This window comes from Crocuta crocuta, unplaced genomic scaffold, assembly GCF_008692635.1.
Source record: "Crocuta crocuta isolate KB4526 unplaced genomic scaffold, BGI_CrCroc_1.0 scaffold457, whole genome shotgun sequence".
NCBI lineage: Eukaryota > Metazoa > Chordata > Mammalia > Carnivora > Hyaenidae > Crocuta > Crocuta crocuta.
Window position 1 is genome coordinate 4,631,559 of NW_027531318.1, and position 27,425 is coordinate 4,658,983.

The following is a 27,425-nucleotide window of genomic DNA, read 5'->3' on the forward strand; positions in this document are numbered from 1 at the left end:
CTGATGAATGCTATCTTTTTGTTTACATTTGCATTTTTTTGTGTGTTTGTGCATCTCTTCATCTTTTCTCTAGTCATTTGGATTTCCTATTTGTAAAGTGCCCATTCATAGCCGTTTCCAAACTTTTTAAATAGGATTTTCCCTTGTTTTTTTCCTGTTTACTTCCAGAGATTTCTTACATATTCTGGATATTAATCCCCTATCAATCTTTAGATATATCTAAATATCTTTTCCTAGTCTGTTTTACATTAATTAACTCTGATTAGGATATCTATTATGATAAAGAAATCTTTAATTGTATGTAGTCAAGTATTTCAATTTATTAATTTATGTTTTATTCTTTTGGGGTCTTGTTTAAGAAGTTCTTTTCTGCCCCTCTATCAGAGACATTCTCCTGCATTTTCTTCCATTATTCTTATAGTTTTCCCACAAAATTCAATGGTCTGTAATTCCCCTGGATCAATTTTTACACGTGATATAAATAGGAGTTTAGTTTTATTTTTCCATTTGGATATCCAATTTTCTTAGCACCATGTACTAAATAATCTGCCCTTTTCCCATTAACTTGTGGTGCTAACTTTACTCTATATTGAATGTACACACATACACACTGTTAAAAGATAAAGGCATATAAAAAAGCTATGCTTATTTCAGCAAAAATTGATTTGAATAGGGCAGTGCCAAGCCAGAGGGGTTGGGGGTACTCCGCTGAGATGAGCTAGGGGAAGGGCATAGGTGCAGAAGCAAAGAATGGAAAACATTTGATTGGCTGTAGCTTAAAGCCTAGCTCGCTCTTTGTGATTGGTTGTCTCTAGCATTTCAATTTCATGACCTTGAGGTATTTATAGGCTTAGGTTTTGGTTTGCCTAAGTAGGTGCTAAGGCATTAGATCCACCTCAGCCTAATGGCCTCCCCGTTTAATTAATTGAACAACACACACAGTCGATTCTCATTATTTGCTGTAGTTTCTTCTACTGCCGAATTAGTGAATAGTGCTAAATTAATACAAAATTGGTGAACAGGGAACCATTGTTCCTAGGGGAAATTCAAGGTCAAGTTTCTTTGAGCCTCTGATCACAAGGTTTTCATCAACCAGTCAACACAGAATCTTATATATGTGTTTCTGTTTAAAGACACTTTGTTTGGGGCACCTTGGTGGCTCAGTCGGTTGAGCGCCTGACTTCGGCTCAGGTCATGATCTCACGGTTCGTGGGTTCGAGCCCCATGTCGGGCTCTGTGCTGACAGCTAGCTCAGAGTCTGGAGGCTGCTTCGGATTCTGTGTCTCCCTCTCTCTCTCTGACCCTTCCCTGCTCATGCTCTCTCTCTTTCTCTCTCAGAAATGAATAAAACGTTAAAAAAAATAAAGACACTTTGTTTAACATATATTCTCACAAATAATTAAATTCACTGTCTTTGAATATTTAAAACCAGGCGCTTTGGAGGCCACTCACATTCTACCAACATCCTTGTAAAACAAGAAAGTTTCATCAGCATTGAGAACCTGCTCTTTCACATACAACTTATTTCCAGCATAACACTTTGCAGGTATGTTTAAAACACTTCTGCAGATTTTTGATTTACAGAATCTCCCCTTCTGCAAGTTTAACATTTTTCATTTGGTATTGCTTTTTGAAACTTGTGAGCCAGGCAGCACCAGCCAAGAAGGATTTAGCATTCCCTGCCTCTGCGTAATGTGATAGTAAATTTCTTTGGCTTTTAGCATCACAACAGTGTGGTCTACTATGCTTTCCTTATGGGTCATCATCTCCCGAGTCCAGAAATGTGGCTGCCTTCCCCTCTTCCATAGCCTAATCATACGCTCTGGATGGTACTTTGGCACTTTCCTGAGCAGCTTTGTGTACAGATTAGCAAACTTCCCTGTACTTTTTGTGGTTGTATTGTACTGTTGGGTCCTTAACATTGAACTTATTATGGCCAATAGCACCCTTACACATGCCTAAAAAAATTTTGTTAAAAAGATTTTTTTTTTTTTTGTAAGGCATATCACAACTTTCTTAGGAACGCTAGGCAGCACAATGACCGGGGACCATTTTAAACCCTGAAATAACCAAAAACACAAGATATGTGAAAAATGTGGCACTGAATAAGCCACAAAAATGTTTGTTTACAATATGAAAGTCTGAAACAAGAAGACAGAGTGTTGCCTTGTTTGCCTCAGCCAGGAACATGTACATCCAGTGACTCAAATTTTTCACCACTCTGCATATGTTCCCAAATGACCACATTGTGAATATTGATTTTGGGGTTACAAATAAATTTTAGTGAGTAGCCAAATTTATAAATATGGAATCCACAATTAATAAAGATCAATTATATTTGTTTCTGAGCCATCTTTCACGGTCCCTTTGTCTATTGGCATGTACCTGTGCCACCATCAAAATCTTATAGCTGTTGTTTTAGATTGTGTCAATCTAGGATGGATTTCTCAACTCTTTGTTCTTTATTTTCAAGATTGTCCTTTCTAACTGTGCACTTTAATGTTTTTGTAAACGTTTTATAGTAGGATCATTGAACCCCTCAAATAATCCAGCTGGAATTTTCTTAGGCATTCAATTTATAGATTAATTAGAGAATAACTGATTTTAATGTTAACTTATCCATTCATGAACATAGTATATCTCACCATTTATTTGGATTTTCTTTTATATCAATTAATTTTTTTACATTATTTACTATTTTAATTCCTAGATACATTATAGTCTTTCTAACTATTGTGAATTCTACCTTATTTTCTACCTTATTTCTAAGTTGGCTGTCATAGGTAAAAAACAATATTAATTTTTGTGAGTTGGTATTTTCCCTTGCAATATTGAAAGATGCTCTTATTATGATTCATCTAATGGTCTTGTTGGGTTTTCTATGTAGATTATCATATCTGCACATAAAGACAGTGTTATCTCTTCTCTTTGAATTCTTTTAGTTTTTATTTACTTTTTTTGTCTCAGAATGATTGCCAGTGCCTCAGAATTTATATTAAGTAGTAAGGATGAAGTGAGATGCTTTTCTTGACGAAATAGGTTTTTTTTCTGTTTAGATTTTGTAAAAATAAGTACGTATTTTTATATTCATAGGTTTTTTGAATTTTAAAAAAATAATCATTAACAGGTGTTGAATGTTACCTAGTACCTAGTACTTTTCTACATATATTGTTACAATATATTTTTATCTTTAGTCCTTAGTACCTCAGTCCTTAATGTAGCTGCTTTTCTGATGTTAAATCATGCTTACATTTCCCAGATAAACTTTTCTTGATGCTGCCACATTGCCAATACCCACTGGACTTTGTTAGCTACTATTTTGTTCAGAGTTCATGAATGAAAGAACTGTTACTTTTCTTATACTTTCCTTATCAATTTCAAAATCAAGCATACAAGAGGAATTATCTATTCCTTTGATAGAATGCACTCAAAATACCTGCCTTAGTTCAGGCTGCTATAGCAAAAATACCATAGACCAGGTGGCATAAACAACAAATGTTTATTTCTTACAGTGCTGGAGGCTGGGAAGTCCGGGACCAAGGTGCCTATAGATTCACTGTCTGATGAAAGTCTGCTTCCTGGTTCATGGACAATGATTTTCATGCTGTATTCTCATATGGCATGAAGAGAGTAAGGGAGCTCTCTGGGTGTCTCTTTTTTAAGGATACTAATTCCAACATGAAGGCTCCTCCCTCATGCCTTAATCACCCTCCAAAGGCCCCACCTCCAAATACTATCACACAGGGGGTTAGGCTTCAACATAGGAATTTTGGGAGGATACAAAAATTCAATCCACAGCAATACCTTTTGGGTCCGGGTACTTTTTGGAAACTTTGATTTAATTTCCCTAATAATTATTTGTCTACTCAATATTTCTTCTTGTGCCGTTGTTTGGTAATTTATATTTTTCCAGAATTTATTCATTTTGTCTTGATTTTCTACATTTGTTTAAGGCTGGGTTCTTAATATTTTTACTTCTGTTATATCTCTGTTGTGTCATAGTTAATCCTCCTTTAATTTAGGATTTGATTTACATCATCTTTTTTTTTTTTTTTTAATCTTGGATGGCTGTGCCAGAGGTATGTGTACTTGATTAGACAGATTCATCCTCTAATTTGTTTGTACCAGTCAAAGCAGATCTGATTTTCTTTAAGAATCAGCAAAACCTTTCCCTCTTATGGATAGCTCTTGTTCTTTTTTCAATTTTCTTTGGGACTTTTCCAAACCGGATAACTTCTTGGGAGTCATATTAAAGGGTTTAAAGTATATAATTTAAATGCAATTTCATGTAATACATGACAGAAGAGATAGACCAGATCTCTTATCTCAGGGAGTCTAGGGTGTAAGGGAAATCAGGCTATTATTAAATAATCACACGAAAACAAAAATTACAAATGTAGTGAGTTCTAGGGAGTGAGGAAAGGCTATGAGAGGTGATGCAAGGGATCACTGACTCAGTTATGACAGTAAAGGAAGATTTTCTTTGTAAATAATAAGACTTAAGCTGGTGAGGAGGAGAAAGAACAGCATTTTATAAAGGGGAAACAGCATGAACAAAGGTCCTTGGGCAGGGAGCCAGTGTGACTGAGTTAACAGAAAGAAAAATAAATATATCCAGGGTTCCTATACTCAAGTCTGAGACAGTGGGGTTGGTTGTATATTTAGACAGAGTAGTGTTGAGAATGAGTAAAACAAGTACGAAGTACAGTTGGAAAAATACAGAAGACAAAATGAAAGATATAAATCTTATTTGCATCCGGAGAAGAACTACAGAGACAGATTTTAATAAGTGAATGTACCCTCAGGAAACACTTCTCTCTCACTGCAAGTGCCATAACAAATATTGTCTTCAGAAGAGTTCAAAATCGCCCCTACATTGATTTGAAATAAAACAAAAAATGTTGCAGTTTAAAATAAAAATATACTTTAAACTTAAAATGATTCTTTGGGTGAGGGGGGTCAAAATGTACAAGCTTCCAGTTATAAAATAAATGTCCTGGAGATGTAATGTACAACTTTATGATGATAGTTAATAGTACTGTATTGCGTATCTGAATTTTTTTGAGAGTAAGTCTTTGCGTGTGTGTGTATGAATAAACACTTTATTTTTTTTACAAAATTATTTTAAATTTAACTTTAAATTCCATTTTGGCTAGCATTCAGTGTTTATTAGTTTAACGTATACAATATAGTGATTCAATAATTTCATCCATCACCTAGTGCTCATCATGACAAGTGTATTCCTTAATCCCCATCACATATTTCACCCACCCTCCCACTGCCCTCCCCTCTGGTAATCATCAGTTTGTTAAGAGAGTAAATCTTAAAAGCTCTTATCGCAAGAAACAGAAAAGTTCTTTGGGATGATTTAATCCAAAGGAACATGTTATATCTGGAGTAAAATTTGTTTAACATTCTTATCATTTAATATTGAAGATTAATATATTTTCAACCTATAAAATAGCTTTTCATTTAATTTAAGTGAAAAGGTGCTGATTAGGAAGATTTCTAATCTGCAACCAGCAGCCTTTCCTAAGAGCACAAACTCAGCAGCAGTGCAGAATGATGCTGTACCTTGATTTACTGAGGAAGTGGTGTGTGCGCATTGGCATTTCTGTGTACATTGTACCACATAGCAGCTTTGTGGCTGAAAGATGATATCAACAATTGGTAAGTATCTCTTGAAGTGAATAAGCTTCAGGTTTGCTTAAAGGATACAAACTTCAGCTGCCTCAAATATGTGAGTGTAGGCTGCAAATCTGAGCCAAAAATGAGCCAAGAATTGAGAGGATGTGATTTACAGTTTCTATTCCAAAGTTGATACAAAATAATTGGGTTTTAATAGATTCTTTCCCATGACGCTTATTGCAAACTAGAACATTAAGCATGACAGAAGCCTTATTATGACTATGGATTTAGTAATGTGACAAACAAATCGCCTTGGTTATAAAACCCAAGATTGCTTCATTTGGTTTTGCAGCATATGGAATTCTTCCTAGCAAAGCATTACACATGTAGCGCGCCTTTCTAATTAAAACCAGTGATTCCTTTTGTCACCATTTATTCCATCAGTTCTAGGTGTAGACACTTTCATAGCATCGTATGATAAAGGTCAAATACCATAGTCTGAAGTGCGACTCCTCCACGACCTTCTTTCCAGGCCCCGCCACCCTTCAGGCTCTTATAGGAACCTTGGAGATAAACAGTCTTCATGCTCTTCCCTGAATGTGACTTATACCTTCCTGCCTCTGTAGTTTATGAAATGCTGCCTGGAAAGGCCTTTTTCTTTCTTCCATCTCGGTCTATGGAAATCCTCGCAATTCTTTTAGAACCAGCTCATATGCTCCATACCTCCTGGAAACTTTATGTGGTCTTCGTAATTATGTGTCCCAATCTCAAAATACCAATCTTATGTCGTACAGACTCTGCTTTTTGGAGAATCACGAAACAAAAGTAGCATCTTAAATGCTCTGAGAGGACATATAGTAAATGCATCTGTTAGTTTTTGTTCAGCTCAGCAGGTCCTAAACTTATTTGGTCACGGAATTCCCTCCCACCCCAAACCACATTCATTAATATCCCAGAGAGCACACTTTGAAAAATGTCTCCCTGCTATACTGTGTTCCCTGTTCTCACATCCTTATTTATTCATTTATTCAGGTGCTATGGTTAAACACAAATGGGTCATATAGGTAATCCGTGTTGTCTTTTTAAGAAAGATTAATAGGTAGCACGTGAAGATGAATAGTCAAAAGAGGAAATCTGCTTATTCAGTGTCTCTTATATGCAGCACATGCTCAAAACACTTGTACACATTTTCTCATTTAATCCCCGTGACAGAGTATATTAAATACATTTTACAAATGAAGAATCTGACAAGTGATTCCTAACATTCTGAGAGCCAAACCTAGGTCTGTCTGACTGGGAGAAACCAAAGGTCTCTTTGTGATAGGGTAAGAGGTTATAATATTACTTAGCCATCAAAAAGAATGAAATCTTGCTATTTGTAACAACATGAATGGAGCTAGAGTATATTATGCTAAAGGTGAAATAAGTCAGAGAAAGACAGATACTATATGACAAACACCATAATTCATTGTGGAATTTAAGAAACAAAACAGATGGACATATGGGAGACAGGAAAAAGAGAGACGGAAACAAGCCATAGGAGATTCTTAGAGATAGAGAACAAACTGAGGGCTGATGGAGGGAGGTGGGTGGGGGATGCACACCACATTGCACACCAATGTTCACAGAAGCTTATTCACAGTAATCAAAAGGTGGAAACAGCCCAATGGACCATCCACAGATGAGTTGATAAACATGTGGCATATACATACAGTGGAATACTTAGCCTTAAAAAGAAATGAAATTCTGATACAAATTACAGCAAGGATGGACCTTGAGGACTTTATACTAAGTGAAATAAGCCAGGCATAAAAGGACAAATATTGCATGATTCCACTTGTATGTGGTACCTAGAATAGACAAATTCATAGAGACACAGAATATAATAAAGGGTTAACAGGGGCTAGGGAGAAGGGGGTGTGGGGGTTATTGTTTAATGGGTACAATTGCTGTTTGGGATGATGAAAAATGGATAATGGTGATGACTGCACAACATTGTGAATGTACTTAATGCCACTTAATTGTACGCTTAAAATAGTTCAATGGTAAATTTTATATTCATATGCTATATTTTACCACAAAAAAGAACACAAAAGACTAAGAAATAATAGAGGAGAACATTTTCTGAAGATCCAGATCACATGGAAAAAATCTAACTTGTAATTTACCTTGACTGTCTGCCATTTGAGAGATGCTTCTTCCCACCTTCCAGTGTTCGAAGACTAAATGAAAAAAGGAACTTAATCCAATATCAGCTACTCTGAAAAACAGTATGGAGGTTCCCCAAAAAATTAAAAATAGAACTACGTTACGACCCAGCAATTGCTCTACTAGGCATTTATCCAAAGGATACAAAAATGCTGATTCAAAGGGGCATATGCACCCAAATGTTTATAGCAGTGCCATCAATAATAGCCAAAGTATGGAAAGAACACAAGTGTCCATCAAATGATGAATGGATAAAGAAGTGGTGTGTGTGTGTGTGTGTGTGTGTGTGTATATATATATATATATATACACACACACACAATGGAATATATATATGTGTGTATACACACACACACACACACACACACACTGGAATACTACTCAGAGATGAAAAAGAATGAAATCTTGCCATTTGCAACCACATGGAAGGAACTAGACGGTATTATGCTAAGTAAAATGTCAGGGAGAGAAAGACAAATATGGTTTCATTCACATGCAGAATTTAAGAACTACAACAGACGAACATCGGGGAAGGGAAGAAAAAATAGGATAAAATCAGGGGCACCTGGGTGGCTGAGTCAGTTCAGGTGGCTCTGACTTCGGCTCAGGTCCTGATCTCATGGTCTGTGAGTATGAGCCCTGCATCCGGCTCTATGCTGACATCTTGGAGCCTGAAACCTGCTTCGGATTCTGTCTCCCTCTCTCTCTGCCCCTCCCCCCCCTTGCACTCTCCTTCTCTCTCTCTCTCTCTCAAAAATGAACGTTAAAAAAGAAGATAAAATCAGGGAGGGAGGCAAACCATAAGAGACTCTTGAATAGAAAGAACAAACTGGGGGTTGCTAGAGGGGAGGTGGGTGGGGGGATGGGCATTAAGGAGGGCACTTGCTGGAACGAGCACTGGGTGTTGTATGTAAGTGATGAATCACTTGATTCTATTCCTGAACTTAGTACTGCACTGCATGTTAACTAACTTAAATTTAAATTGAAAGAAGAAAATACTGACTTGCTGCACAAAGACAATGGCAACACAACTGAAATATACACTTAGAACATAAAGCCAATGCTCATTACCTGTTGTTTTGATCTTTTAATTAATAAAGGAAATGGAGGTTATGTGAGGTTGACATCAGAAAGGATAATTTTCACAATTTTTACAAGTATACCTGTGTAGCCAACACACAATCATGTTATGCTTAGCATATCTGCTTTTGGGCTCATTCATGTTGTTATGTATTGTAATTTATTGTGGAGTGGTATTCCATTGTGTGAAAATACTACATTTTGTTATTAATTCAATGTTTTATATTTGGGTTATCATCAGTGTGGCTATTATGACTAAAACTGGTATGAATATCTTAATACAAGTTTTTGGACCTATGTTTTCATTTACCTTGGGTAAATACCAAGGAGGGGATTTCTGGGTATGTTAAGTATGTGTTTAACTTTATAAAACACTGGCAGACTATTTTTAAAAGTGGTTGTACTTTTAATTTTTTTATTTTTTTAAACATATATTTTATTTTTGAGAGAGACACAGAGTGTGAGCAGGGACAGAGAGAGGGAGACACAGAATCTGAAGGAGGCTACAGGCTCCAAGCTGTCAGCACAGAGCCCGATGTGGGGCTTGAACTCATGACTGGTGAGGTGAGACCATGACCTGAGCTGAAGTCAGACTGAAATTAACTGACTGAGCCATCAGGGTGCCCCAAAAGTGGTTGTACTTTTTAAAATTCCCACCTGCAACGCATGAAAATTCTGATTTCTCTATATCTTGGTCAACATATAGTATTACTGATAGTCTTCTAAATTTTAGCCTTCTCTTAGGTGTGTAGTGATAGCACATTGTGGTTTTAATTTGCCTTTGTCTAATCACTAAAGATGTTGATCATTGTTGTGTGTGCTTATTTCCCATCTGTATACCTTCTCTGGTAGAATTATCTTTTCAAATATTTTGCTCACTTAAAAATTGGATTGTGTTGTGGCACCTGGGTGGCTCAGTTGGTTAAACGTCCAACTTTGGCTCACGTCATGATCTCACGGTTTGTGGGTTCGAGCCTCATGTCGGGCTCTGTGCTGACAGCTCAGAGCCTGGAGTCTGCTTCAGATTCTGTGTCTCCCTCTCTCTCTGGCCCTCCCCTGCTCATGCTGTCTCTCTCTCTCAGAAATAAATAAAACATTTTTTTAAAAATTGGGTTCTGTTAGTATTGAGTTGTATAGTTCTTTATATGTTCAAAACTTATATACATATATTTTTGTTTGGTTGAGATATAATTCACATACCATGAAGTTACCCATTTAAAGTATAGAATTCCATAATTTTTTGTATATTCACAGACTTGTGTAAATATTACCACAATCTAATTTAGAACACTTTCATTATCCCAAAAAGAAACCCACACCCACTAGCAGTCACCACCCAATCTCTCTGCACCCCCAGGCCTAGACAACCACTAATCTATTTGCCAATTTTGGACATTTCATATAGTGGAATAATAGAACATGCAGTCTTTTGTAACTAGCTTCTTTCATTAGCATGAAATTTTCAAGGTGCATTCGTGTTGTAGCATGCATCAAAACTTCACTCCTTTTACTGTCAAATACTATTTTATTGTATGGATATACCACATTTGTCTATTAATCAATTGATTGAAAGTAAGGTTGTTTCCAGTTTTTAGCCATTATAAGTATTGTTGCTATAAAATGTATACAGGTTTTTGTGTTGGATGTATGTTTTCATTTCTCTTGGGTATAAAGATACATGTTTGCAAATGTTTTTTTTACCAATCCAGGTCTTCCGTTTTGATTTTCTTAAGAGTATCTTTTGGAAAGCAAAAGTTTAAAATTTTTATGAACTTCACTTTATCAGTTCTTTTCTTTATGCTTTGTTCATCCTTTTTGTGTCTTATCTAGGAAATTTTTTCTTAACCCAAGGTCACAAAGAATTTTCCTTCAAGATTTACAACTTTAGCTTCTATATTTAGGTCAATATTCCATATTGAAACAATTTCTGTGTATGGTAGAAGATGAAGATCAAGTTCATTTACCAGCACTACAGTTTGAAAAGATAGGTTATCTTGGCATCTTTGGGTGTTTTCTCAACTCTTAACCCTGTTTCTTGATTGTCTATTCTCATGCCAGTACAACTCTGTATTAACTACTGTAACTTTAGAGTAACTCGAGAAATCAGACAGTGTTAAGTCCTCCAACTTAATTTCTTTTCAAAATAGTTTTGCCTACTTGAAGTCTTTTGCATGTCAATTTCTCCACTTATGTGGATAGGATTTTTACTGAAATTGTACTGACAAGAGATAAATTTGGAGAGGATTGATAGCATAATGATATTGTTTTTCTGATTCATAAATAAGGAATATCTTCATTCTCTTTTCGTCTTTTATTTCTTTCAGCAATGTTTTATAGTTTTCAGGGCACAGGTTTTGCTTTTTTGTGTGAATTCTGTTAAATTATCCCTAAATATTTCATTTTTCAACAATACTGTTTTTTAAATTTAAATTTCCATTTTTATCACACGTTGTAGAATATTATTGAGTTTTGTATAATGAGCTTGTATCCTGTAACCTTGCTTTCACCTTTTCTAGTTATTTTGTAAATTCTTTGTTTTCCACATAGACAACCAAACTGCAAACAGTTTTACATTTGTTCCCACATGTGTATGCCTTTCATTTCTTTTTCTTGTCGTGTTGCACTGGGTGTGACCTCTGGTGCAATGTTTAATAAAAGCATGAGAGGGGCGCCTGGGTGGCTTAGTCGGTTGGGCGTCCGACTTTCGCTTAGGTCATGATCTCGCGGTTCGTGGGTTCGAGCCCCGCGTCGGGCTCTGTGCTGACTGCCAGCTCAGAGCCTGGAGCCTGTTTCAGAGTCTGTGACTCCCTCTCTCTCTGACCCTCCCCTGCTCATGCTGTCTCTCTCTATCTCTCCTAGAAATAAATAAAACATTAAAAAAAATTAAAAAAAAAAGCATGAGAGAAGACATTCTTGCCTAGTTCATAATTTCAGGAGAAAGCATTTTTTATAACTGAGTATGACATTAACTATAGGTGTTTTGTAAGATGACTTTTATCAGGTTTAAGGAATTTCCTTCTATTCCTAGATTGCTGAGAATATGTATGACTTGGTGTTGAACTTTGTCAGAACTTAGTGTGAACTTCTACACCTATTAAGATAAATATATGGGCTTTCCTTTTGCTCTGTGAATATGATGAATTACATTAATTGAATTTTGAATTCAATTAAAATCAACCTTGCAATGCTGGGATAAATCCCACTTGGTCATGATTTATTTTCCTATTGATACACTGTTCAAATTAATTTCCTAATATTTTGCTAGAGATTTTTTGCATCTATATTCATGAGAGATGTTGGTGTGCAGTTTTTGTGTCTTGTAATGTCATTTCCTGGTTTTGGCATCAGGTTAATGCTGGCCTGATTAAGGTGGGGGGTGTTTTCTCCCTTTTTAAGTTTTCTAGATGAGTTTATGTAGAACTGGTAAAATATCCTCTTTCCATGTTTGGAAGAATTCACCAGTGAAGCCATCTGGGCCTGGAGTCTTCTTTGTGGGGAGATTTTTAACTAGAAATTTAACTTCTTTGACCTTGGACTATTCAGGCTATTTCTTCCTTAGTGAGTTTGGTATTTTGGATCTTTTCAGGCATGTGTCATTTTCATCATAACTGTCGAAATTCATTGGGATAAAGTTCATATTTGCTTTTTATCCCTTTTCCCTGTAGGATCTGCAAGATTTTTTTCTCTCTCACTCTTGATATAATTTTGTCTTTTTTCTTTGATCTGGATATTAGTTTATCAATTTTATTAATCCTTTCAAAGACTCTACTATTTCACTGATTTTTTTTTCATTGATTATTTTTCTGTTTCCTATGCCATTTATTTATGTCTTCATGCCTTTCTGCTTGGCTTGGGTTTAATTTTATTCTTTTTGTAGTTCTTAAGGTAGTTAGATACTTAAGTCCTCTATTCTTTTTAAATATAAGCATTTAAAGCTAATGTTTTCTAATAGGTACTGGTTTTGCTACACACTACAAGTTTGGATATAGTGCATTTTCATTTTTATTTAGTTCATCCTTTTGTGTAATTGTTAATTTCTTTCTTTACCCATGGATTACTTGGAAATGTGTGGTCTGATTTCCAATAATTTGGGGGGATTTTCTAGACATATTTATATTATAGATTTTTTTTAATTAAGAAAATTTTTTTAATGTTTATTTCTGAGAGAGACAGACAGCGTGAGCAGGGGAGGGTCAGAGAGAGAGGGAGACACAGAATCCGAAGCAGGCTCCAGGCTCTGAGCTGTCAGCACAGAGCTCGATGCGGGGCTTGAACGCACGAACCGTGAGATCACGACCTGAGCCGAAGTCGGACGCTTAACCGACTGAGCCACCCAGGCGCCCCTATATTATAGATTTCTAGTTTAAATTTTTTGTAGTCTCAGAAAACATTTTATTTGCTATTCTTTTGAATTGAGGGTTGGTTTACGGCCCATATTACGGCTGATTTTTATGAATATCCCATGTGCTATTGGGGATAAAATGTGTGCTCTGCTGGTGAATGCAATGTATTTATCCACGAGAGTGGGGGAGCTTCTGCTGTCTCTTAAGGTTCAGAGACAAAGTCCATATTGTGACTGTCCTAATGTGCCCTCCCTTTGATCTTCAGAGGAGAAATCTGTTTTAAGTTTACACTCTCATGTTTTCAAGGCTAATTTTAAGTCTGCACACAGATTTGAAGAATCTCATGCCCCTGCTTTTCTTTTTCATCATGTTTTCAAATACATATTGGTCTTGCTGACATTTTCTTCTCATAAATTTTAAGGCCAGGTTTGAATTCAAATGTAGTGTGAACTATTCTTACACAAGATATCATATAGGCTTGTTAAGAATGTGGATTTAGAGTCAGATAGGCCTGTGTTTAAATCCTTACTCTTAACCCTTAAAATGTGTGTGTGTTCATGGGCACATTATTTTCATGTATATTTTGTGAAAATTAATTTTGATAGTAGTGAAGCACCTGTGCATTTCACAAGTAAACAACGTATGGCCCTATTGTTAGGTGGTTTGAGTAGATAGTGGGAAGTGTCACATGTTGCTAATGCCTAGATTCCTTGGTTAGCCACTTATCAGTATGTATCAAGCACTGCCTTCTTTGAGCTTATTACAGTGATTGCAGTACAAATGCCTCCTATGAAGGGTTATTTCTTAATCCTACATGGTGAATTTGTTTATCGGTTAGCTGTGTTTAGTGCCAAGAAATGAAGCAACATGATGTTAATGAGTACTTAGGAGTGTGGGGCCATGAAAGGGGAAGTGGGTCCTAAAACAGAGTGTCCTCGGACTGGTCATATCACTCATACTGGAAGCAGTCATATCCACATGCCTTGAATGCTTACCTCAGATACCATGAAGGTAAGCATCAGAAAGACACCTAGAAATAAACTCAAATCGCAACAGAAAGGGAAGGTATAATTTACTGTTTATGATGTCAAATGTTTAACACGACCTAAGTAAGAAAAATTTCTGGAATTACTGAATATATATGTTCTTAGGTTAGAAGCAAAAGAATAGTAAAGACGTAGCTCTGTTAACATGCCAATTATATCTTCATTCGATAGAAACTGTTGTACCTATTAGTGCCAGGCACTCTGCTAGACATTGGGGATGTGAGAGGGAGTCTGGCAGATGTGGTTCCTCTTCCTAGTGGGGAAGGAATATAAATAACCTCATGAGACTATGGCAAGAAAGGTACAAGGAATGAGGAGTGTACAGAGGAAAGGCATCTAATCCCAGGCTTCCCTGAAGTGACCTGAGGGTGAGATGTCATGGGATCAAGAGTAACAAGGGGTGTGTGGTTAAGGGTTTCAGGAAGAGGGAGTAAGCTCTGAGGAAGCCTTTAGTTGTCAACTCTGACCTTCGCAGAAACACTTAGCCACAGGGAAACCCATGATTTAGTGGTGAATGTCTAAAACACTTAGTTTGTTACCCAAATTCAGCCTGAGATAAATCAAGTGCAGGATGACAGTGTAATACCCCACTTCACAGAGACGTTTCCAAAGAAAATCTTGATAATAATGGAAAGAATGACAGCAGGTCAGGCTTGTTGATGCATTTTATTGTGAGATGGGGAGTCTGGTAAAAAACTAGAAAATGACCATGGTGTAACAAGGAACTTAAAAATGAAGAATCAGATTTGTAACTTACATACATGAATACAGGAACAAATTGGCACAAAATGTTAAACATTGTTCCCAACACTGTTTATATAAGGTTATCCTAATTTGGCTTACTAAGGAAATGAGAGTTTTATGGTTAGGCTAATCTCTTAATAAAACTGCAGAGCATCATGCTATTAGTCACACAGTGAATTTCAAAATTTAAGAGTTGTATATTAAAAACTGGGTAAAGGTAAAATGACTTGATTGTAGTTGTAAAACTAATACATTCCCATTTAAATTCTGTTCTACAGTCCAAGGCAAGTATAAATGTTAACATAACACTGTTAAATCAAATCTCAATGCAAGAGAACCAATTGCATCTCTACTTTAAATCTTATCAACTTTCCAAATTTTCATACTAAAATATATTATTGTATTAATACAAACTACAGTATTATACACTACACTGTGTAATAAATAAAGAAATATAAAAATAAGACACATAAATATAAAAGTTTTCTAAAACTAAAAGTACATGTCAGTAAGAAGGGTATTAATACTGCCAGGTTTGAAGACATACAGTACAAAAATGTTGCACAGATCTATAAACTAAAAGAAATAAAATAATACTGATAGGTAAAAATCAGCTAATGTTGTTAATAAACTGGGTCCATAATAACTAACATTTGGAACAGTTATGAGCCAAATAATGATGGCGTGTCCATGTCTGAAATGGAAGTACATGGATAGAGCAGATTAGAAAATTTCCCTTTCATTTCTGTAGAGAAATTTTGAAAGTCAATTAACACAAAATGAATGCTGAAGAATTAAAGGGTGAAATGTCCCAGTGTTTAGGTTTCTCTGACAGAGTCAGTGGTTTTAAGTTTTAAGTTTTATTTGGAATTTTGATACAACAAACAAATCAACAAATGCTAGTTATTGTAGGCCACACACTGAACGAAGGCGGGTTAGAGCCTTGAAAATACTGATAAATGGCACTTACAGCACACAGGTCTTGCTTAAGGCCAAAGGAGACACAAAGCTTCATATCATATCCTTCATATTTGTCACCACATGTTCAAAACACGATTACAGACACTGATTCTGACAACTCTGCTGCCCTTCCCAGCATTAACACTGTTAGTCCCTGCAATCAGAACTCAATGGCAATCTTCTGAACTCCATTTGTAACCACGTGAGTAAGAAACTTCAGTTCTATCGGCTGCTTTCTTAAGGCTAACAATACACTTTAAATGATAATACTCCACTATGACATCTAAGTATTAGAAATCACTACCTTCTAGACTGGATTTATAAAAGGTAGCTAGCATGGTTTGGAACTGCATTATACTTCTCTGTGAAGGGAATTTTGTAGTGCAGAAGTTCTCACATTTTAAAAAACATAATAAAATACTGAAGCGGATTTAGCATACGTTTACCAATAAAAAATTATAAAATTTCTCCCAATTGTACAGCTTAAGAATAAACCAACATAAGAGTGATAATTAATACTGACAAAATGAAACAATGCCAGATGCTTATCTAATTGATCAGTTTCCTTTAACCTCTTAAATCTTTGCTTTCTGAGTCATTAAAGTTTTCTAATCTGCTTCGTGTTACAAACTTGTTCCTAACTTTGAAAAATGCATGAAAAATTACTAGGTCTGAGATCAGGCACACCCGGATTTTTTTTTGTGTGTTTTTTTTTTTTTTTTGTATTTTGTATTTTTTTAAATTTTTACTTTACACAGTAGTGAACAGAAACCACAGTATACAGGTTACTGTGTTTCCATGAAAAGCATGTATAATATAGAACAAACTTCATTACCAATTAGAATGTATTTTCCTTCTAGAAAAACTATTAGGCTTCATTTGTTTTTTCTTCCGACACCTGCTCACTATTCTCGCTTACTTTTTGTTCTAAGCTGCTCGCTTGATTTACAGCTTCATCATCCTTCATCAGACCTTCAGTTTTTGCCTCTTCCCCCTCATTCTCTGCCTCTTCTCCCTCATCTTCCTCCATCTCGTCTTCCTCCTCCTCCTCCTCCTCGTCCCCTTGTGGTTTTTCACATTCTTTTTCTTCCTGCAGTTCTTCCATCTCTTTGTCTTCCTCCTCCTCTTCCTCCTTATCACTGTCTTCATCCTCTTCCCTCGTCAAACTCTCTCTCTCATCTGAGTCGGCCTGCGAGGGGGACGCCTGAGCAGCAACATGCTCACTCGTCAGGACTTCCGGTCCCGCCTCTTCCTGCTCCGTGCTATCTCGCTCTTCCGCTTCTCTCTTGCAGTAAGAGTAGCGGTGATTCATGTGTTGAGAGTAAGACCCAGAGTGTGAGAAACGCTTTCCACATTTGTCACATTGATAGGGCTTTTCTCCAGAATGCAGTCGCATGTGTTCAATCAAATGATGTTTATGTTTAAATGCCTTTTTACAGATTCCACACTCATGAGGTCTTTTACCTGCAAAATAAGAACACAGCCATGAAACAAAATCCTCACGAGGATTTTTGGGGCACTTCAGTTTGCAGAAAGTGGTGCAGATTTTCCAAAGTCGTCAGGTTCATCGACATACCTGTGTGTTCATACTTGTGTCTCAATAATGAGCTACTCTTTTGGAATATCTTATCACACAAATCACAGGCATACATTCCATTTTCTGTCTTCCGCATTTTCTTTTTGGGTGGTGTAGAGTCAGAGTCATTCTGATCCTCTACATTTGATACTCCTTCTGAGCTAGTGTCTTGCCTTTCATCCTAAAGGAAGAAGAGAAAATTTAGTTTCTAGTTAAAGGATAAACAAGAGACCTATATAAAAGCATAGGTTAAATTTCTTTTTTTTTAAATTTTAGAGCAAGAGTGCATGCAGGCGTGAGGGAGAGGTGCAGATGGGGAGGGAGAATCCTAAGCAGGCTCCATGCTCAGCGTGGAGCCAGACATGGGGCTTGATTCCATGACCTTGATACATGACCTGAGCCAAAATCAAGAGTCCGAGGCTTAACTGACCGAGCCACCGAGATGCCCTGATTTATACTTTAAATAACTTGACTAAAGCAAGCATACACTCGTCACTGCAGATGGGCTCTAAGGGTGGGGCCAGGTGACAGGTAGGGGTTGACATAGATAAAAATGAGGTTGGGGGCAATACAGTTACAATGACAAAAACAAGTGATCAACTAAAAAGAAGGAATGTAAAATGCATAGTAACAAAGTTTACTTGGTTCCAAATGAATCATAACTTTATGAGAAATTTGCCGAAAACACTAACTTAAGGGTCTGCTACATAATCACCAATTTCTCACTGCATCATTGTTTTCATTCTGGGTTTTACTACGCCAAAGTTAAGATTCTATTTTTTAAAAGTGGTCTTTCGGGGCGCCTGGGTGGCTTAGTCGGTTAAGCGTCCGACTTTCGCTTAGGTCATGATCTCGCGGTTCGTGGGTTCGAGTCCCGCATCGGGCTCTGTGCTGACTCCCAGCTCAGAGCCTGGAGCCTGTTTCGGAGTCTGTGACTCCCTCTCTCTCTGACCCTCCTCTGCTCACGCTCAATCTCTCTCTCCTAGAAAAAAAAAAAAGTGGTCTTTAAATTGTGTCCTCCAGAACTTCAGAGTTCTATGAACTGACCTCCTTGGCATTTTTTTGAAAAGAGAGGAAGTCTGCTCTTCTACTTTTCTAAGGAACAAGATGACAAAACCATGCAGAAGGGTCTGCATTTTCAAACAAGAATACTTGCTAGTCAAAATAAATCTTTGGACTTTCGGTGGAATAAAAACATTTCAGCAGTATCAGGGGGGTACGTTTGTGTAGGATGCTCATGTAGGGAAACGACTGGCTGAGGAATTGGGTTCCTCAAGATCCTTACATCTTTCCTAATGTCTTCCATTGTATTTTCTCTAAACCTACAAATTTTCTAAAAGTTCAAAGGTTTTTCACAACATTTCTTATAATTCTGCAAGGTGGGAGAGGTGAGCTATTTGCGTCATTTGTGAGATGCCGGTTTGCACTAAAGTAACTTGACTACCTTCATTGCTATTTGATCTGGTTATATGATTAAGTAAAATGTTAGTGGGTCGCCCTTTATTATTCAAAGGTGTGCACAGTGTTTTATACACCAAGAATCTAGGTGAAGTTATTGGTCATGTGAATTTTTTTCAAGAGTAATAACAATCGCCGGAAACCCAATCAGTAGCAACATTTAAGGGGGAAAAAAGCGGCAAACATACATTTGAACAGGATACTGTAATTATGGTTGTTGTACCTATATATAGCATATATTTGGATAAAAGATCAAATTTATCTCTGGTATTTGGTTGATTCAATCAGAAATTGAAAAAAATTTGGGGTGGGGGGACATCAAGGTTAGTGACTTAGAAAAAGTCTGGGCAATGAGCCACACAATGGTCACACAAAACGGTTCTATCTAAAACTATGTAACGGATTTTGGGGGGAAAGTGAGGAGGAAAATGTATATATAGATTTACAACCATGCTTCCTCACATATATTAATTATGACTGAATACTGTTTTACTTCACAGCTCATAAAGTGATCAGCACATTCACTGGATGAACTCTTTGTATACTTAATTCTTGTTTAATTAAAGCCTTTAACAAATATAGGTGTTAACACATAAAAAGAGGTAAGTTCTGCTGGGGTGAAATGTCTGTGAATGGCAACATAGTTTCATGTATTAGTGATCATTAGGCAGAAGCTGTTACTAATTTGGGAGTACAAACCCAGTGGAAGGTTTACTGAACTATAAAACCAGAAATCCAATTAGTGAGTATTCCAATTTTTCTTTTCTTCCTTGAAATAGTCAAGTCTTTAGCTGAAACCTCTCATTATCACAGTAGAATAACACTTAAAACTGTAGTTGATAACTATCCCTTGGATTAGTAAACACCGAAGACTGCATGCTACAAAAGTTAAAGCAAACATTCATCGATTTTTCAAAAACGATAGTCTGTAACAACCTGCATGGCTCTACAGAGATTGACTTTTAGTAGAAAAATTTCACTGAAGGGGCACCTGGGTGGCTCAGTCAGTTAAGCCTCTGACTCTTGGTTTTGGCTCAGGTCATGATCTTGCAGCTTCGTGGGTTCAAGTCCCACATCGGGGTATGTGCTGGCAGTGTGGAGCCTGTTTAGGATACTCCTTCTCTCCCTCTTTCTGCCTCTCCCCAACTTGTGCTGTCTCTCTCTCTCTCTCTCTCTAATGAACTTAAAAAGGAAAATTTTACAGAAAGAGGTGAAACTAGCATTTTACCAAACAACTTCAGGATGGGGAGGCTTTTTTTTTTTTTTTTTTTTTTACCTGATTCCCATTTGGCTGGATCACTTTCAAGGGTGGTTCCTGGACTGCAGAGCTGACTGTAGTTGAGTATGTGTAAGCCACCTGGGGAATCAGAATAGTCTGCTTATTGGCAGCTAGTGCTCGCAAGCATGGAACACTGTTCTGGTCAGCAATGGCCACAATTGTGGGTAACTGGGCAGTGACTGTAGGTATAGCAATATTTATGGGATTGGCACTTGGTGGGATTACATTTACAACTGGTTCTGAGTCTGTAACACAACTGTCCTTTTGTGGCTCCTTTTTTGCACAAGACAAGTTCAAGGGTTCTTCCTGGACAGAATAAACACTGTTCTGGTAAACACTAGTGATAGTTGACCTTTCCAATAATTCTCCCTGTTGCTTTGGTAGTGAAAGATCAAGAGGTTCTACTTGCGGCTCTTCTTGTGCACTTTCTGCTGTGTACAAGTAACCCTGTGTATTTCTGGATGAAGAAAGGTTCAGAGGTGAGGGGGATGATGTACTACTTCTGGAACCATTGACTGTTGATCCCGCTGGTAAAACTGGAGAGTTAGTCATCTTCAGGGGACTTTGCAGACTTGCCGTGCTATCCGGGGGTTCATTTGCACTTGTAGATTGGGGCTGCTCATCGTTCTTTGCAGGGATATTGGCTTTGCCCGGTTCGGGAGAAGACGGTTCAGAAGACTGCACTGAGATCTGTCCAGCTTGCATCTTTTCAAACCACTTTTTTACTACATCCAGTGGTAGGTTTACTGAATCGGCAATTTTTGAGAGCTCTTCTGCACTCGGTTGTGCATTCAAAGCATAATACGCTTTTAGAAGAGACAAGAGGTTCTTTAAAGGTGGCTGACTGGGAGACAAGTTGCCATCTCCACTTGATGAAACGGAGGACTCGGGCTTCTCGGTTTCTGGTGCCGGGAGTGGAGGAGGCTGAGCAGGCTGCTTTAGGTCATAGTGCTTTAATTCGGGAAGTGCGTTAATATCTCCTGGACATTCGTCACACAGAAGGCAAGTGCTATCGCTCACTCCTCCTTCAAAGCTTTTATCCTTCTCAGATTTAACAGTGAGATCTTCGGGTAACTTTTCACTTTTGCAACTGTTTGTGGGGACCGGATTTTCTTTTTTTAAATTCTGAGGAACAACCTGAAGTTGGCTCGGCTGCTCAAGACTGTAGTTAATGATAATTTTGGTTGTTCCATCTTGATCAACCAAAGGAAGACTGATGGCAGAAATAACAGAATGGCCACCTTGCTGTATGGATGAAGCATTGATTGTTTCTTGTTCTTTGGATGCAAGATTGGCTTGATTATTCTCCAAAACTTGCCTTATTACATTACCGTCTACTGCCACTTTAAGTACATTCTGAATATCGCTTAAATTGATACTTATGGGAGACACCAAACCAACTGTTGGCAGAACAACAGCTTGCACCACACCCTGAGGAGAACTGGTTGCCTGTAACGGGCCACCACCACTGAAAACCCCATTTTGTAAAGGGGTTGAACAGTTGATTCCTGAAGCAACCACAATGGGTTTGAATTCATAATCCACAGGTTCAGTTTTAATTTGGTTTATAGAAAGTTGCTCTTGAAGGGGTTTATTCTCTATCTTTTGCCGTATCTGTGGTCGTGTGGGACTGCCTGGTGATGCCGAAAGAGACGGTGAGGGACACTGAGACGTCTTGAGTCCTGTTCTTGGTCGCCCATTCACAGGCATCAAGCTGATACATTTCTTGCTGCTTATGTGTGAGCTATAGGAACCAGAATGGGAAAAACGTTTCTTGCAGTTTGGGCATTCATATGGCTTCTCTCCTAAACAAAATAAATTATATTCACTGAATTATTACACATACATTTTTAAGTGTCCATGTTTCCCTTTAAACAAACAGTTTATCAGTATCACAGGATACAATCTGATTTAGGATCATCACTGAAAGTTCAAAACTGACATAAATGGTATGAGGACTAATAAAACCTTAGTCTGAAGCACATGTGCTAACCAATAAGGGAATCTTTGCAGCATATGTATATAATATTTCTGCTGTTTTTAAACCTTCAAATAATTCTCAAATAATTACAGCTGACCCTTGAACAACATGGATTTGAACTGTATAGGTTGACTTACACGTGTAAGGTTTTCAATAAACATAATACAGTACTGTGAATATATTTTCCTTATGACTTTCTTAATAACATTTTCTTTTCTCTAGCTAACTTTAGTCTAAGAATACAGTATATAATACATGTAACATAGAAAATATGTATTAATTGACTATTTATGTTATTGATAAGGCTTCTGGTCAGGAGTAGGCTATTAGTAGTTAAGTTTTTGGAAAGTCAAAAGTTGTATGTGGATCTCTGACTGCAGAGCGCATCAGCACCCGTAACCCCTGTGGTGTTCAAGGGTCAAACGGACATCAACTCTTTCCAATAATTTTTGTTATCCTATTTCACCTATGTTATTTTCTCTATTTCACTATACTTACCCATCTGTTGGAGAACTTATTAGAAGAAAGAAAAGTAAGTAAAATCTCCCTAAGACTTAAGTACCAATATCTATCCTTGACTGTATAAATCATATGAATAGCTACCTTCCCATATCCACCAGGTTTTAAGGTTTCCTTGAAAAGATCTTCTCAATGGGAAGAAAAATTTAAATATGAGGTACTGCTATGAGCCCTGGCTTATTAAATTGGGAGGTATGTACTCCTGGAGATATAAGGCAATGTTCTAATGGGTATGCAAAGCTTCCTTACAGCTTAAATTTTAGTGACAGTAGTTACAGTAATTTAAAACATTTTAGTATTAAAACACAGATTATACTATGGAGAATAATAAAACATTTGTGTGAATTGTTAGGAAAATAAACACAATGTCCAAGAAGTCCCTTGCTTGTACAGACCTTTGGTCAAGTTGCTTCCCTAGACCTTCGGGGGTACAAGACATTTATTCTTGGCCACTGGGGATAGAAAAGTTTGAAAAGCATGGAGCCAGATGGAATAGTTTCATACAAACTTAATTTTCACTTTAATTTTAATTTATATTTATAGTTTATTCATTTATAATTTGTAGTTTTCGGGCTGTGTCTCAATAAGGTGGGAACCTGAGTCTTCTGTGCCATTCATCCCTTGTATCTGCTGAAGTGCAGGTCACAAAAATGCTCACTAACCTTTTCTAGGTGAAAGAATGGCTAATTGCAGGTTATGAAATATGGGTTATGCCAATTTATCTAATCAGTATCAAAAGAAATCTTTCTCTTCTCTTTAAGAATTAAAATGGAAACAGTGGGAAAGGCAATGTAAACTCTTCTAATAATGTAATTTCAGTGCAGTTTTTAAAAAGTGAGTTATAGGGGAACCTGGGTGGCTCAGGCAGTTAAGCGTCTGACTTCAGCTCAGGTCATGATCTCACAGTTTGTGAGTTCGAGCCCTGCGTTGGGCTCTGTGCTGACAGCCAGCTCAGAGCCTGGAGCCTGTTTCGGATTCTGTGTCCCCCCCTCTCTCTGACCCTCCCCTGTTACACTGTCTCCCTCTCTCTCTTTCTCAGAAATAAATAAAACATTAAAGAAAATCTTAAAAAAAAAGTGAGTTATATTTTCTCAAAGTATAATTACTTGAAGACTCAGTATTAGAACTGGAAGTTATCTAAGAGGCCCTCTTGTTCAGGAAAAGAGTTCATTTTATATCCTTGCAAAAAAAAAATCATTTTATATCATCCTTGACTTTGGCTAGTCTCTGGCTTAAGCTCTTTTATGAAAAGAAAGTTATTACCTGCTGGACAGCTCTATGGAAGATGGTCTAGTCTGGTTCTGGGGAGGATCATGAATTTGGATTCAAAACCTGGCTCTGCCACTTACTATTCTCTTAATCTTTCCAAATTTCAGTGTTTTGGTGTGTAAATAAATGTAGATACATCTTCACTGGACAGTTATAGCAGTTATATGACATAATACAACTTTTTGTGTGGTCTCAATACATGTTAGTGATTCTTTTAAGAAGTAATTCTGCGGTGCCTGGGTGGCTCAGTCGGTTACACGTCTGACTTTGGCTCAGGTCATGATCTCACGGTCCATAAGTTTGAGCCCTGTGTTGGGCTTTGTGCTGACAGCTCAGAACCTGGAGCCTGCTTTGGATTCTGTCTCTCTCTCTCTCTCTGACCCTCCCCCATTCATATGCTGTCTCTCTCTCTCAAAAATAAATAAATATAAAAAAGAATTTTAAAAAAAAGTAATTCTACTGAGAGCTAGGTTGAGTACTAAGCCAGATTTCCCTTGTTATAACAATGCCTACTCTCTTAGTCTGCCCTCTGATGCCACACAGAACAAATCTACCTTTTCTTCGGAAAGCCAGACTTTCACACTGATGATGAGCTGTCATTTGCATCTTTAAACTTCCCTTGTGTGGATTAAATATATCCAGGTCCTTCAAGAATTCATTGTAGGACATGGTTTTTAGAACCCTTACCCCCTTGTTAGCGTATCTCTGGAAATTCTCCAGTTTATCAATATCTTTCCAAAGATAGGCCTAAAATATGATTCAATGCTCAAAATGCATCAGGTAAATTTCCAGTAGGGGTAAAACAAGGGATGTGTTCTATTTTAACATTTTAAATTATTGGATAACATTTTTAGATGAGCTATATGCTTGTCCTCTTGCTAGAGACACTCCAAAAAAATGTAAGAAGCTATAATATAGATTATCTTCATAAACAGGGAGACAGAGGAGCACAGTGGCTAAGGCAATGATGTTGGAGTCAGGATACCTACACTAGGGCCTTGGCTTTGCCATGGAGAGGCGGAGTGACTTTGGATAGGTTAATTAAGCTCTCTGAACCTCCATTTTCTCATCAGTAAAAACGGAGGCAATAATAGCATCTATCTCATAAGGCTGTGGTGAGAACTATGTAAGTGTATGTACACAAATAACTAGAATGTAGCTGTAAATAATTAAGTATTCAAAACTGCGAATTATCATTATTATTGTTGGGAGTTACCTGATATTTTATCATTGCCAGAAAGAAAGTGCAGAACAACTGTTGCAAAGCCAAATCCACTGTTTGTTGGAAAACCTCATGTTTCTAACTTCCTAGCTTTATGGTTTACAGCCAAAGTAGATCACCTAATTAATCTGTCCAGCAACCATTAAACCCTGAAGGTGGCATTAGGAAGTTGTGCTGCAAAAAGTCAGATGTCCTATGAATACGGATTTCTTTTTTGTAATGGCAGAAGTGGGTGTTTGGTTGCATCTGATGTAAAAATTTTCCAGGCTAAAGGTCCTAGGGCTATCGAACAAACCTACATTATTTTCTGGGGAGGACCATGGCCTGGGAGCAGGAGCTCTTCCATCTCACTTCTGAGTGGAGGTGAGGTGACCTGCTCCTCATCAGAGCTCAACTCCCACATGCAGAGCACAGATGATGGGGAAACACAAGAGGCTGCACAGGGTTCATTTTAATGGTCTCAGAAGGTAGCAACAATTCCGGTAATTTTAGGGAGTACAATTTGAAGACTCTGATTAAAAACACAGCTGAGAACAAAATTACAGAGGTTTCTTTAAGGCTATGAAGCTCATCCATTACTAGATACTCAAAACTGCTTTCAAAACTATCTGTGGTGAAGGAACATTTTTCTTTTGTTTTAAATTCAAATCTAAGGTCGATATTATATAAAATATAATAAAATTGTCACAGCATTTTCTTTGTATAATGGTTTCTGAATGCTTGCTCTCAATTTCTGTATGTGTCTTTGCGAGAACCAGTCACAAAAAGTTTACAGACTGGTACAGTCCTGGGACGACACTGACTAGCCCCACTCGGCGATCTTCCCTTGGAATAAACCAGACCATCAGAGAGCTCTACACTAGAACTTAGAACGTATCCAAATGGCTACCCTGAAGAAATGTTTTTCCTGAACTGCATTTTGGTGAAATATCACTGGCCTCCTACTGGACAATCTTGTTTTAAAAAGAAAACCCTATCAAATTCTCTGCTGTATTATTTTGAGGATATTTGGGGAACTGACACAAAATGTATTTTGCTCTTTCCCCTTTATGATGGTCCAAGGAAGAGTTTTCTCTATGGACTTAGTAGCAGGAAGAGTAATGCTTTTTCTAGTGACTGATTCCTTTTACTTATGGACTGTCTGGGTCTTGGTTACTGACATAGTTTTCTTATTTCCTAAGCCTTAGAGTTTGATGTGTGGTCCATGTTCAACATGTGCATGGCATTTCATGGTATTCATTTGTTTTCATGTTTACTTCATGTCTGTATTACTTTCTTAACTTTACTTTCCCAATAGATTTTTAAATTAAAATTTCCTGCTGTATTAAAGGCATACAAGCCTCATATTAAGTAATTTTAAGAAGAGGACAGATATAAATACAGAAGGAATGGACTGCACAGAGTACAGAGGGTGCACTGTGATCCATGTTGTGGTCTAAATTCTGACTAGCTACTTCAGCTGCAGCAGCAGTGTACTGTTAACAAGCTTAGAGAAAGCTCTGGACCATCCAAACTCCTAAAATTTTTCTGTTGGTACTACAGACAGTAGCTCCCCACTTTCTATTCAATCAAGACTGCTTTCTGAATGTCAGTGCAGAGTTCTGTGATTAAATATCAACATCCTGTTTCTAGCCCTGCATTTTAATCTTTGGTGTGATCCAGGCTTCCCAATTCTGTATCATCTGCAGGTTTGAGGAATCCTCCTATATAAGTGCAATCAGACCATAGGACATTCATTTTGTACATGAATCTTCCTGTAAATTTTATTTTCTCCTTCCTCTACCCCTGATCCCAACATTTAAGAAAACTCTTTTGAATTAGCTATATCTCTATCAACAACTTCAAGTAATCTGTGGTAAGAAAATAGTGGGTCATTAAAAATGTATTATTGATGAAAACTTTTTGAGAGCCCGGGAACTTCTTTATGAAGTAGGATCTTGTGGCAGACTGCAAAAGGCAATGTCTACTTTCCAGAAATCTTAAAGTGTGAAAATAAACAAATGTCTTTGCAAGAATCTTGGTTTCAACAAAAGTGGCAACTTTAACATTATTTAGCCCTGAATGAGCAAGACGGTAAAATTTCTAGAAATGTAGTTCCAAAATAAAACACAG

At 37.3% G+C, this 27,425-nt stretch overlaps 1 protein-coding gene across 4 annotated transcripts in view; it reads right to left on the reverse strand.

The window, feature by feature from the left end:
• Positions 1-14,952: 14,952 nt before the first annotated feature.
• ZEB1 (zinc finger E-box binding homeobox 1) overlaps positions 14,953-27,425 on the reverse strand; it is a 200,787-nt gene continuing 188,314 nt past the window's right edge. For all 4 annotated transcript variants that reach the window (XM_077771710.1, XM_077771708.1, XM_077771709.1 and 1 more), the window contains 3 exons: positions 20,320-22,127; positions 17,586-17,766; positions 14,953-17,473 (listed from right to left, as the gene is read on the reverse strand). In XM_077771710.1, the coding sequence (XP_077627836.1) occupies positions 16,878-17,473; positions 17,586-17,766; positions 20,320-22,127 (2,585 nt within the window). In that variant the 3' untranslated portion in view covers positions 14,953-16,877. The remainder of the gene's footprint in view (positions 17,474-17,585; positions 17,767-20,319; positions 22,128-27,425) is intronic.